Source organism: Pavona decussata, unplaced genomic scaffold (genome assembly GCF_977016875.1).
Source record: "Pavona decussata unplaced genomic scaffold, jaPavDecu1.1 SCAFFOLD_330, whole genome shotgun sequence".
In the NCBI taxonomy this organism is placed as follows: Eukaryota; Metazoa; Cnidaria; class Anthozoa; order Scleractinia; family Agariciidae; genus Pavona; species Pavona decussata.
Window position 1 is genome coordinate 136,991 of NW_028145718.1, and position 13,472 is coordinate 150,462.

The following is a 13,472-nucleotide window of genomic DNA, read 5'->3' on the forward strand; positions in this document are numbered from 1 at the left end:
ATAAATTGCCAAAGAGCCGAAATAGCTCCTTTTATTATAGGTAAATGTAAAAACAAAAAACAATTGCCGTTTATATTCGTTTACGTTGGTACTTTTACCGTCATCACCAGGTTCAGTCTCATGCCAGGCTTTCAGCGTTTGAACATTTTTACGGAATTTCAGAATTGTAATCTTTAAAGATTACAATTTTAAGATTACAATTACAAAGTCCTATTTTATTTCTACATTTAATACTTTATTGGAAGGCGAAGATGAATATCTTATAGAATCTGCGCAGTATAAATTCATAATATTTATTATTATTATTATTATTATTATTATTATTATTATTATTATTATTATTATTATTATTATTATTATTATTATTATTATTATTATTATTATTATTATTGCAGTATCCTAAAACGCTTGGATGCTACGTCCCTAAAAAACGTACATAGGGCGCGAACGTAGCCTATGACTCCTGTCTAAAACAATGCAACTTGGTATAAAAACTTCGTCAATATAGCAAAAACAAAAAACAAAAACAAAAAAAAAAAGAGAAAAAGTGAAAAGTGCTTCTAAGTCAAATTTCCCTAAAAAACGACCAACTGCTAAAACCATCGCTGCAACGATTATCACTTTAAAAGTCCTTATAAAAGTCCTAAAGTCAAATCAGTATTTTAAAAGTAAGGGCAATGTTTAAACTGTGTGACAGGATCCGCCTCTGAGCCGATCTGGATCGCTGTCCGACAAGGTCTTTCCTTGTCTCTTCAAGATCCATCCACCACCCTCCAAGCACATCAATAACTATGTTGTACTGCTTCACATCGTAACCGGGATATTGCTGTTTAAGCTCCATCGTAGCCCGTACTTGGTTGTCTTCTCTGCTTCTTTAGTCGATCTGTTATCCATCCACCACGGGCAGCTTATCTCAATCATCGCGACTCACTTTCTCTCTTTGTCTACTACTCTCGCATAAATTCTGTTTGCTCTCACCTCCGCATTCTCTGCACAGACCGGCATATCCAAGAACGCTTAAGCACTTTCATTCTCGTATAGGTGCTTAGGTTGGACCGGCGAGTACCATGGTGGTACTGGCTTGGACACCAAGCGCCCGGTTGTTCGAAAGCCGATTAACGCTAATCCCCCGATTAAAACCGAGGTTCTCATTTCGCTCGTTAAAAATTTCTTAGAAAGCTAATTTGAAGCTAATGGCAAAGAAAAGACCAAGTCAAAACTGAAGGACAAAAACCTTTTCGAAAAATCTTTAATGGCTAGTCATTAAAATCGAATCAAAGTTCACGTTAACCCCGGATTAGCTTAATCGAGCTTTGAACAACTGGGCCTTGTCTGGTCTTTAAGAATTTCGAAGAACAGAATCTTCAGAGCTGCGTTGTGTCTCGCTAGGTAATTTGTTTGTGCTTTTAAAAGTACTGCAGCCTGACAAGTTGCAAATAGGTTTTAATAGTTCTTTTTTCTACTTTTAACTTGTAAAAAGCAATTTGCTTGTAATTTAATTAAGAGATTATTTATAAAAAAAATATTATCGGATAGGATAGGATAACTTTATTTATACACGGTATTTCCATCCGCTACATAATTATCATTATCAACTAACTATCTGTCTACCTAACTAGAATTATAAAAGTAAATAAAATAATAAAACAATATGCTGCTTTTCTTGGAGGCGTGAAGTCCGCGACTTGGCGTAATTCTATTCTCTGTTCCACAACTGAGCACCACTGTAATAATCAGTGCGTGGTTGTGGAAGAGTTAGCGTGCTTTCAGTATTCCTTAAATGATAACAATTCAAATTATCGTGAAAAACAAAACATTATCATAAATGTTCTGGTGTCCGCCCATTTTTTAAGGTTTTAGACATCATAATGGATTTCTTATCTAATTCTTGATGACAGAGTTATCGCCACCTGGAACAAATCATTCAAATTACTATAATTATAATAACAATAATAATAATAATAATAATAATAATAATAATAATAATAATAATAATAATAATCAATATAAATTTTCAATTGCGCATTACAATATGATCATAATACAAATATATAAAAATACAAATGTAAATGCAAATTTAAATATATAAATACTATAAAAAAGCTTGTCTAAAAAGATAAGTCTTGATTGCCGTCCTGAATTTATTAATTGAATTTAGGTCCCTGATCTCACTAGGAAGCTCGTTCCATAATTTGGGGGCGGCCACGAAGAATGACCGGTCTCCGAGAGTCTTGCGAGACTTCAATGCAGGATAGTTTAACGCCAAAGTCTTCGTTGAACGCAGACAATATCTACTTAATGATACATCTTTATAACCAGCAGACATCAAAAACCGGGCCGAGCGATTTTGAAGCTTATCAGAAAGGCCTTTGTTACAGTAGTTGAGGCAGTTCCCCCACACCTCATTACAACTATATAATCGAAGTGAGTTTAACAACTATGGGATTTGATGTCGTAAGCGCCGAATTGCACCTATGGCGGCGGCAATCTTTTTAGAGACATTTCAATATTTTTATTTTCTGGTTATCAAGCCTTCTATCCGCCTGTACTTCATGGAATTTTTTTGTGCGATCGCACGAACTCATGACGTTGCCAAACGGCATACTGCGGGCCAAATGCAAACTATTTCCAGACCCTTATGCGCGCTTAGCGCTTGCCCAGGCAAACCCTTGATCCCTAAACATACTAGGGGAGTGGAGGAGGGGAGGGAGAGTTGCATACCCTGAAGGCTGGAGCCCCCACCCCCCCCCCCCCTCTGGGGCTGGAACTTAATAATTATAATAATAATAATAATAATAATAATAATAATAATAATAATAATAATAATAATAATGATGATAATAATAATAATAATAATAATAATAATAATAATAATAATAACCCTAGACTCTGTCTTACCTTGTTCCTCGGCTTCTGCGAATCCTTTTTGAGGGTGAAGTGGCACTTGGTTGTTGTCACCGACATAAACTGACCGTCAAGGGAGCATAAAGAAGAGATGCACTGCAATCTTGGACAAATCAAATGAAAATTCCCCCATTTCAATGATGGAAAAATGGCTTGTTTTGCTTTTCGCGTGAATTCATCACATCACTGATTCTGGGAGTAGGGGAGTGCTGGAGGCAGGGGGGGGGGGGGGGTGGGGGTTAATTTCTTTGTTTTATTCTGTCCAAGATTGTGGGCACGATGTTATGTCTAATAATAGGCCATTTCCGAGTTGCTGTGAACCTCATTATGGAAGCGAGGCCAAGTGCAAAGCTTTTGATATTAAAATTAGTTATGTTTGCATATGAATGAAAACTAATTTTCATAATAAAAACTTTGCACTTAGCCTCGCTTTCATAATAAGGTTCACAACAACTTTCAAATACATGCCACCTCAGATTTTAAAATTTTAACCATATGTAACATGGTTATTTTATTCTCTAAATATTTTTTTCTTTTTTGTTCAACTTTTTTTTGCTAAATAAAATTACAACACAGTTTAATAATTAACTATTACGGCTGAATTGTTTACTGTACAAATCAATCTGATTTTTTTGGCATAACATTTACTGCAAGCCTATGAAGTCACTGATCGCATTCCCAGTATGTGCATGCTGTTTACATATAGCTGACAAAAATATGGAGTTAATGATACAAAGATTTGTGAGCATAAAAAATGTTACAATCTTCTGAGACCGAAGCAGAGGTGCTGACATATGAAATAAATTAACATGATTGTATTTATCAGGGTAGATAAATTTAGCCAGTCGAGGTAAAACTTTTGATGAATGTCTTGTAGTCCAAGACTTCTCCCTCTCCTTCTCCTGTCATGTCAATAAATTCCTGAAGGTTCATTGTGCTCTCTGTAAAAATAGAAACAAACAAATGCATTTAATATAATTTCACCACAACATTGTGACCAGAACCGAATAATCTATATCCAAGTTACCAAGTTCAACTGTTGAGAAGTAAACAACAGGTGAAGGCCCAAGTACATCATTGATTATTTATTAATGCATTTCATTTCTCACATTCACCCTGTAAACCCTTAGCCCTTAGTATTGTTATTTCACCAATTTAAGCAATAACATACATGAAATAGCTTAAATGTCTTGCCACATTTGCACATAATTTAATTAATAAATAAATTAATTAATAAATTAATTTGATTGACTGGTGTCAATCAAATGAGCAAAAGAAAAACCCACAAAATGTAAAGGCTAAAAACACTAACTGATCACATCTGATCAGCTGGACAAAGCAATTCAGCTCAAGTTCTTATGCCAGTGGGTACTTCCTAGTATCGCTGGATGAGGTTGCACTTTTAGTATTGGGATGATTATGATGAGGTGCCCCCATTCTAGTCACTCTATTAAAAGAGCTTGTCACACTTTCAACAAGACTACTTCATCGTGGGAAAGTTAAGAAATGTATCAATTTATTTTACAATGACCTAGTTTCACAGGATTCATAAGGTAGATACATAAACATTTGCAAAATAAGTGACTAAGATGGGCAATTACTGACTGGCCACCGACCAGACAATAATGGAGTAGGGGCACTCAGAGGCCAATGGAACATACAACAAAAGCTGTCCCAAGTGTGAGTTGGTAGTGAGTTTGCAATGGGCCATTTTCATGATGGCGTCATTTGACTACAACTACCAGAATTCATTTTATATTCCTTTTCAAATTCAAATTTTGTAATCCCAGTGGACAGCAAAGAACAATAGCTCTAATTAGCATGAGTAAACAAAAAACTGATTTTAAGGATTCTGGTAGTAACTAACTACAACGGTTGTAGTCAAATAGCGCCATAGTGAAAATGTCCTATTATTATCATATGATTGTCATGAACAAATTTTATACAAATTACAAACAGCAGTTAGATGAAAGTTTCCCTGTAAAGTGCCCTGTAAAGGTAAAGAGCTGTGTGTTACAACTGCTATGGTAGAAGCTGCTGCTTTATTTATTTTGCCACTAATAAATTACATTGAAAGAAAAGAAAACAAATACACGTCAAATTAAAAATATATATATACTTAAAGTAGTTACATGTTTACGAATCTACAACACTTAATAAATAATTATTACATTAAAACTATATTAGCTGTGTAGACATAAACAAAAAATTACAGATATAACATAATTATGAATATGGAAGTACTTGTGGTGTAAATATAAAAATAAATAGTAGAAAGAAGATCTCAAAGAAGCTTATATTAATAGCTTATTATTGAGGTCTCCTCCCAGGCATTTTAAATTAAAGTAATGGACTGTATGCATAAAAAGGCATCATAAGTAGAAACCTGCAAATGAAAAAATCAAATTAATTTTGATATGTTGAAAAGGTGGTGTATGAAGAAAATCAAAGCATGCCTTCTAAACCCAATTTAAATTCCAAAATATCCACTTTTGGCAAGCCCCCAATTATGTCTTTGAAGGAAACAGCACAAGATGTAAGACCAAGCTGTAACCACCAATGTCACCTAAGATCCTGAACTTTAAATCACTAGCTAGTACTGTAGCACTGTATTTCCCCAAGGTTAGGCTTAGGAGTTCAGGTGATTCAGATATAAGCTATACGTATGTAAGTCACATACACGTTACCTGTAGTTCTGATTGGAGAGTATGCTGGTGGTGTTTTGATCCATTCACCATTCGGCTTCTTCATGTGCGACCGATCTGAAGCAAAGGTCCCAAGAAATACTTCTGCTGGTATTACTCTGAATTTTCTGAAAAGTAATGTTTCCACCAAAATTTGTAAAATTACACAATACCATTTACCAATAAATTATTTTAAGAAAAGACGTGAAGTGAACTTAATCAATTCCTTCCTCACTGACAGGGTTGGCCTCTAGATCTGTGATTGCATCAATCATCAACTTATTTACCAGGGCCCAGTGGTGTGAAAGCCGATTAATATTCTAATAAACTATTTGAAAAGTTATCGGAGCTGTCCACTTTGGTCATAAAATAGCCTGCCAAGCAAGTGTTTCCGTGGAGATCTCTACATTAAAAAGCTGATTTCCCCATGGTCCAACAACAAAAAATGCACAAATGGAAACGCTTGCTACACAGGCTAGTCATTAAAATGCTTTTAACAGCTAATTTTGAAGATACATGGAAGTCCAGCTAAGTCAACACTAACAGGCCACGAGAAAAATATTTTTTGAAGAAATGAAATCTTTATTGATTATTGAAATATCAAAGTTTATGTTAACACAGGATTAGTTTAATCAGGCTTTGAAAAACTGGGCTCAGTACTTCATACACCTTGTAGTAGCAACCATGAGCTTTTGTGGCCAAAAACACTGTAAGTCTAAAAATTTGAGAAAAAAAAATTGAAAAAAAAATGTCTTTACTCAGGGATGCATTATGCTACATATATATTACAAGTCTTCACACAAACAGAGAAAGAATTGAACTACAAGAATTATTACAAATTTCAGAGAAAAGATGCTGATTATTTTTGTGGGTATACTGTTCAACATTTTTATTACAACACTAATTATTGTAACTGTTGCAACCTTCCAGGCAAATCTCAGTCACCATTGTTTGTTTGTTAATTTTCCCAACTCACCATAGCAATCACAACAGCTGCAGATTGGAATACTGAGTGCGGAGTCAACACTGTTACGATACTTATAAAAATAATTATGTACGTCCAGTATCAAGACTCCTGGTCTCTAGCCAATAATCTTCAGTCTATAACTTTGACCAACAAAGCATTTGACTACCACATCTTCACTTATTCAGGTTACCTGTGGAATTGCTTTTTAAGTTGTCTGTCATTCTGTATTGCTTGCTGTATATACTGTTCAAATGGACAAGGAAAAGGTAGAATGGAATCCAAATCATATATCAGACACTTGTCCTCTACTCGACGCAGGAGAAGAACATGGTAGTCCTAAATTAAAAAAAACTTGAAATAAATAAAACGGCAACAATGAAAGCATACAACTGCAAATCCCAATACTTTACATTAAATGAATTATTAAATTTTAAATTGTCTACTTATTAGATAATATTAGTAATCTGTTAGGTGGTTTCATATATTTTCTTTTGTTATCAATTTTGTGAATAATTATTGTACTCCAGCTCATACCAAAGATGAATCATGAAATTTTATTTTAAATAATAATAATAAATTGTTATAATTTTAAAGGGTTACTCATCCAAGATCTTAGATATACCATCTATTATACTCAGTAACTAATCTACACAGTGAAAGCAAGAAAAAACTTCCTTGACTAATTACGGTAATATATCAGATTATAATTTGGCATTTAAATCAAAATGTCTTCAGAATAAGTTGTGTATAGTTCACCAGTCTACCAGTCATGTGATCTTTGTCCACATGACCACTCTTGTGCATTTTCAACTGATGAAGGCATTGTGTGAATGTCAAAATGTTTTGCAGTCAAGGAAGTTCTTGCAACCTAGTCCACATAAATTCTTAGTGGTAATTATATAGAGCAGGAAAACCAGCTTAACCATTAATAAAAGCATTAAATTAATGGTTAAGCTGGTTAACTAATAAAATACAAACAAGAGTGGTTAAGGTTAATTAAGCCTCAAACTACATTAAGCACTGTCAGCATTCAAAACATTGATTTGCACAGCATTCCTTCATGTACATTCCTAAACTCTTAATAGGTTGATTGCATTGCTACCATGTTGATGCCAAAACAAAATAAAATATGCTCAAATAGTTTGCATAAAAATGGAAGTTAACTCCCAGAGGAGAAAAATCTTATAATTGTTCCTAACCACGAACATGGCCGCCATGATGTAACGTGCAATCAACCTATAAAGTGTCCTAGTTTGTAACCCAAAATATTGTTATATAATTTCATTTGTAGATAATGTTACAGTAACTTCACTATTATGGGTTCATTTCCCCAGTTGCAAAACAACTCAAATTAATCAAACATAAATGTTTTAAACTGGTCAACGTACCCACACCACTGGAGCTAGTGGGTCTTTTGCTGATTTTTGCATCCACAAAGGAACCTAAATTGCAATAAAAATCACAACATTACATGTACATTTTCACTTTAAGTTACATTGACATTTTTTTCAGCCAGGCTTCCTGGATGTAAATACAACAAGACTGCCATAATTTGATCTGATGAAACAGCTATTTTGCCAGGGAGCATGCTGATTAGGTTAATGACATCAGGCAAATCTGATGATATGGACAACTATTGTCCTATCTCTATTTTGCCCGCAGTTTCTAATGTGCTAGAAAGAGCTGTACACCATTAATTATATTCTCATCTTCAGTGACACAAAGTTCTTAGCCCGTATCAATGCGGTTTCCGGAAATGCCACTCCACGGAATGGGCCACTATCTGTTTCGCGGATACAATCCGAAGGAACATTGACCGCAAGGTCGGTTGACTGGTGCGGTTTTTATTGACTTGCGGAAAGCATTCAATACCGTCAACCACAAAGTGCTGCTGAATAAACTGTGGGGTCTTGGAGTGTTGGATGTTGAACATGAGTGGTTTAGAAACTACCTACAGAACCGTACCCAAATTATGGAATTTCAGGGTGTGTCTAGTGCTGCTAAACCTGTGTCTGTTGGTGTCCCACAGGGGTCAATCTTGGGGCCGCTGTTATTCATTCTCCACTTGAACGATCTTCCCAGCGCGGTGGTGGAGTGCAGTATTCTCATGTATGCTGACGATACCGTAGTATTTTTCACAGCTCCTGAAGTATCTACTATCCAGGCTACCTTAGTGAGGGAACTGCAAGCCATTGAGTGTTGGCTTCATTTAAATAGCTTATTTATTAACAAAACTAGGACTGAGGCAATGCTGTTAGGGACTTCACAGAAACTTGCTAAGATAAATCAGTTCTCGATCACCATCGGTGGGTCTACCATAAAGCACGTAACTGAGTTTAAATATTTGGGTGTTATCCTCGATGAACACTCCAGTTGGAAAGAACATGTTAAAGCTATTGTTTCTAAGGCTGGTAGACGGGTGGGTATGCTGGGCTGTGTTCACTGTTTTATCACTTTACATAGTGTTAATGCCATTTATATTTCAATGATTAGACCAATATTAGAATATTGTGCTGGTGTCTGAGCTTGTTGTGGAGAAGTTAACAGCAGAACTTTAGAAGCTGTACAGAGGAGCGTTGGAAGAATTGTATTAAAGACATCTAGTAGTGACACTGCAATGGAAGCCTTAAATTGGCCAAGTCTTAGGACCCGGCGTGATGACCTCATCTTTAAGCTTGTGAGGAAATGCATTGATGGTCACTGTCCTCAGTATTTCAATAACTTTTTTGTTTTTAATAAGCACATCTGTACCCGCTTGACCCGGCAGAGCAATCTTTTACATTTGCCGGCAATAAGAACGGAAACAGCCAGGAGATCCTTCTATTACTATGGAAGTACGATTTTTAACAATCACTGTAAATGTACATAAATTTAGGCTCTGTACATTTTACGTCTTTTTTTGTATATCTCCTTTTATTGTGTATTCTATGTTAGGTAATGACCTCAGGGCTCCTATTGACAGCAGAGATGCTTTGTAAGCTCCCTGAAGGGACTACCCTGAGGTCTTACCTATTTATTTTTTTTGCTTTTAAATAAAGGTGTCTATCTATCTATCTCATATGGGCAAACATAGCACCCTTCTCACATGCATACAATTTAGACTGGATATCTTAAGTTCTCTATTGAAGACAAAGTTTTTCTATAATTTAATAAACAGGCTGACAGATTTAATGATCATTGGAATTTTGAAAAATTTCTTTGGTGTTTTCTAACAAGATAGAGAAGGGGGGGGGGGGGTAAATAGAGATGGGGACTTGTTAAAAACTCTGACCTTCAAACTGGAAAGGGGGGCATTTTCGAAAGGGGTGTTAAATAGAGCTTTAATACTGTACATACAACTGGATGACTGTAACTACCACAATCACACAAACTGTTAACTATAAATACAGAAAACGTTATGGTATCTTTAAACCAGTACAGTTAAAATGCACATGTAAGAACTTAGTGGTTTAAGAACCTGCTGGCAGAAATTTGCCATTTTAATACCCAAAAATATAAGTAAGTAAGTATATAAAAAATATATTATATTAGCCTAGCAAGATCAAGGTTCTTAATATATAAATTATGTGGGTAACAGTTAAATTACGATAAACTTGCATTTAACCAAGGAGTTTGACTTTCAGATTGCAAATTTATATTTATTTTTACAAGAAAATACCAAACTGTACATGTAAAATTATTACAAATAAAAGTATTAATTTCTACAACAAAAATGGGTTTATACAAAGTACAGACTGTAATAGTTTTCATGGACCTTGCATAAAGGAGGTTTGCAATGTACTGTATGTATTCTTGCAGTTCTTAGCTTGTCATAATACAGTTGTGAATAAATACTATAAATTAATTTAAGCACCAAACCCAAGTTTATTTATTTTTCTGGTAATCAACAACTACACTTATCTCCTTCATAGAAATTAAGAACCCAATTAAGAACCGTACTTACCCTAAATTGCCAAAAACTACCCCAAAATACAAGAACGAATTTTGACAGACTTCAAAAAATGTAGGTTCTTACACACAGGTTTTTGATTTAGTCAAATTCGTCACTAAGTGTGATGGGGGAAAGAAACAGAACTTTTCAAGGTATTTAAATTGAATTACAGTCAGTCCTGTGTACAGATGCTGTTGTTACCTGTCTTTTGTCATTGGAGATAAACACTGCATAATATTCCTTCAGGGTTTCCTCCTTTTCCTCCTTTATCTGCTCACATAGTTTCCAAACATTTTCTTCACTAGAAAAAAAGGAAGGAAGGAACAAAGACACCAAATTGATTTTCAACAGAATTTCTTGTTGCTTCCTTTCTTAGGTTTTCAGCTTCAATAGTAATATGTGCGAGTAGTCAATTCCCATCACCTAATGAAGACTGGCAGTAAGCTGTGAAAATGTTGCAACCTATATCTCAGGTGACTACATCACAAGACAAACAATAACACCCTTTATTACTGTCTACTACGATGAATAGTAAGCAACATTTCATTCGTCTCATGTTCATTTTGTTGTCACCAATTATCATAATTAGCAATTTTGTCTACTTATTATAAATTCAATTTCCAACGCTTTGTACATTAACTAACTGAAGATGACAGAAGTCTCTGTGAAAACATGTTTTGCAAACTTAAAGGTTTTGTCCTTTTCTTTAAACATTTCTAGTTTAATAATACTGTACATATTTTCTTCTTGATTACGTATACATGTATGTACTTATTTTCAACTTTAGTACCTGTTTAATTTTTAGTTAGTGTAGGCTTTAGGTAACCCTTCAGAGAGGGGGACAAACTCCTGTTTGGGGTTTTCCTGTCAAAAATTGTCTTTTTATTGCCAAACTATAAAAGTAAAACTCAAGCTCCCCGGGAGATAATTGCCAATTTCAATAACTTAACACGTAAGATGCTCTACTGTTGTGGCCTGGCCAGAAAACTGGCTACTCATAGTGCATAGATCACCCAACTAGTGTCTTAATAATGGTGTTGTGTCTGTGAAAACAATTCTTGACTCAGCGGTGGATAATAACATTCACGTCAGATAATAATAAGGACAGTTTGGTAGCTACCTCAATGTACTAGGGAATGGGGACTAAGCTTAGAAAGGTGTGACCCTAAATTTTTTTTTCTTGATTTCTAATTAATATTGAGGAAAGGGAAGAGAGGCTCCCATTTCTTTTGATTTGCTCTTGATTTATAAGACTCAATGTGAAATTGTGATTTGAGGACCAGAAGGAAGCTTTTTAAAAGTGGGATCTTATTGTTTACCCTGCAACACCATATGAAGTACCTTGTTAAAAGAAAGCACAAATTCAGTTGCAGGGCGGAAACGGAGTTGTCAGACCTCAGACCTAAAAAAATGGCTACATCTTTTGAATAGTTTCTTGGTATTAACTTAAACTGCTCTAGCCTTTCAACCAAATTATCCCAAAAAAGAGAGACCTTTGGACAGAGCCAAAATAGGTGGGCTAGGTTTTCTGAGGAGCGGCGCTACAGAAAGAGCAATTCTGGTCTTCTTTAATACCAATTTTGGTTAGAAAAACGTTTGTGGGTAGGATACGGTGAAGAAACCCCTACTGGAAGTTTACGAGTTTTGTGCTTTTGGTACACTTAGCTGCTAGCCCATAACCAGCTTTCCAATCAGGAGTCCAATTTTCGTCAGAGGGAAAACTGTTGTTCCATTTCAGTTGGCTTTTCACTGGTGAGGTGCTTTTGGTGGAAAGAAGTTTCTTATACACTAACCTGTTACCCTTGTCACTTTTAAGAAATGTTTGGAGGAAAGAGTCGGGGCCAGCTTCCTTAGGAAAATGAGCATTGTAATGGTAACGAAGGGCTGATACAAGGCCAAAATACTTCAATGGCTTTACTTGTATTTTGTGAGTGTTAATAAACTCATCGAAAGAGAGAAAGTTGTGCGAGTCCTTCATTAGATGAGCTATCTTGGTAATTCCATGAAGAGAGAGTTGTTTATTGAAAGCCAGTTGAACAAAATATTTTTGATGGTGCTCTTTGGTTTCAATAGTTCATCACACATATGCACACATACACACAGCCAAAGACACCTGACAGGACTTTGAACTCACTATATTTGTTTACACTGTTTTTTATGATGTAGAAATTTTAAGTCTTCAAGACTGTAGAGTGTTGTTTGGGGATCTTGTCAACAATGCAGTTATTCATACGATAAAAATTCTTTTAGAGTAAAACATATAAAGAGTTTTAAAATAAATCACAGCTCATTTCCATATATTTTGGGTGCCCAAGTATAGTTTTATGATTGTTCTTTTTTAAAATTGTTAATTTTAGATCACTAGTTCAGGTTTTTGCACGGTATAATTCTTCTTAAAATTAAAGGATTAAATTTTGCTCTCAAAAAGTCCACGTATAAGGCATTATAGCAAATCAACATTCTTTGAGCATTTAGTTTACATTTGTCGCGGCTGACTGGGAAAACCCCGCGAAAAAACATTCAAATTTCGCAGTCAATAAAAATTGTGATCATCAAAAAGAAAAACCATCTGGATATAATAATAGTAATAATAATGTAAATGTCCCAGTAAGTATCTAAACCTAAAATACAAGATTACGTAGAGCAAACAGGCTTTATAATACGACAGATAACAAAGTGTTCTTGTACTGTACAATTCACATGACAAAAAGGTATCAACATGCGTTAAACTATCACGTATTTTAACTTATACAATCATTTTTCCAGTTTCATTGGTAAACATCTCAACACATTATAACAGCCAAATACTGTAGTAAAGTATAAGGAAGGTAACATACCAGTAACAGCTGGTGTAAACACAAGTTGACGGTGAGATTTCTCCTTTGACTTCCACAGAAGTTTTCGCCTGCATGGCCTAAACAAACGAAAGAAGTGGAGCTTTCACCCATCGAAACGAGGCTAATGTCTGCTACTTAGGACACCGAAA

General features: G+C 35.1%; 1 protein-coding gene across 1 annotated transcript; it reads right to left on the reverse strand.

The window, feature by feature from the left end:
- Positions 1 to 3,379: 3,379 nt before the first annotated feature.
- On the reverse strand, positions 3,380 to 13,462 carry LOC146453406 (protein N-terminal glutamine amidohydrolase-like). Its single transcript, XM_085096533.1, has 6 exons — positions 13,324 to 13,462; positions 10,688 to 10,787; positions 7,944 to 7,997; positions 6,746 to 6,891; positions 5,592 to 5,716; positions 3,380 to 3,845 (listed from the first exon to the last, which is right to left on the reverse strand). The coding sequence occupies exons 1-6, from the start codon at positions 13,395 to 13,397 to the stop codon at positions 3,742 to 3,744; spliced, it is 603 nt and encodes a 200-aa protein (XP_084952659.1). The 5' UTR covers positions 13,398 to 13,462; the 3' UTR covers positions 3,380 to 3,741.
- Positions 13,463 to 13,472: the final 10 nt, after the last annotated feature.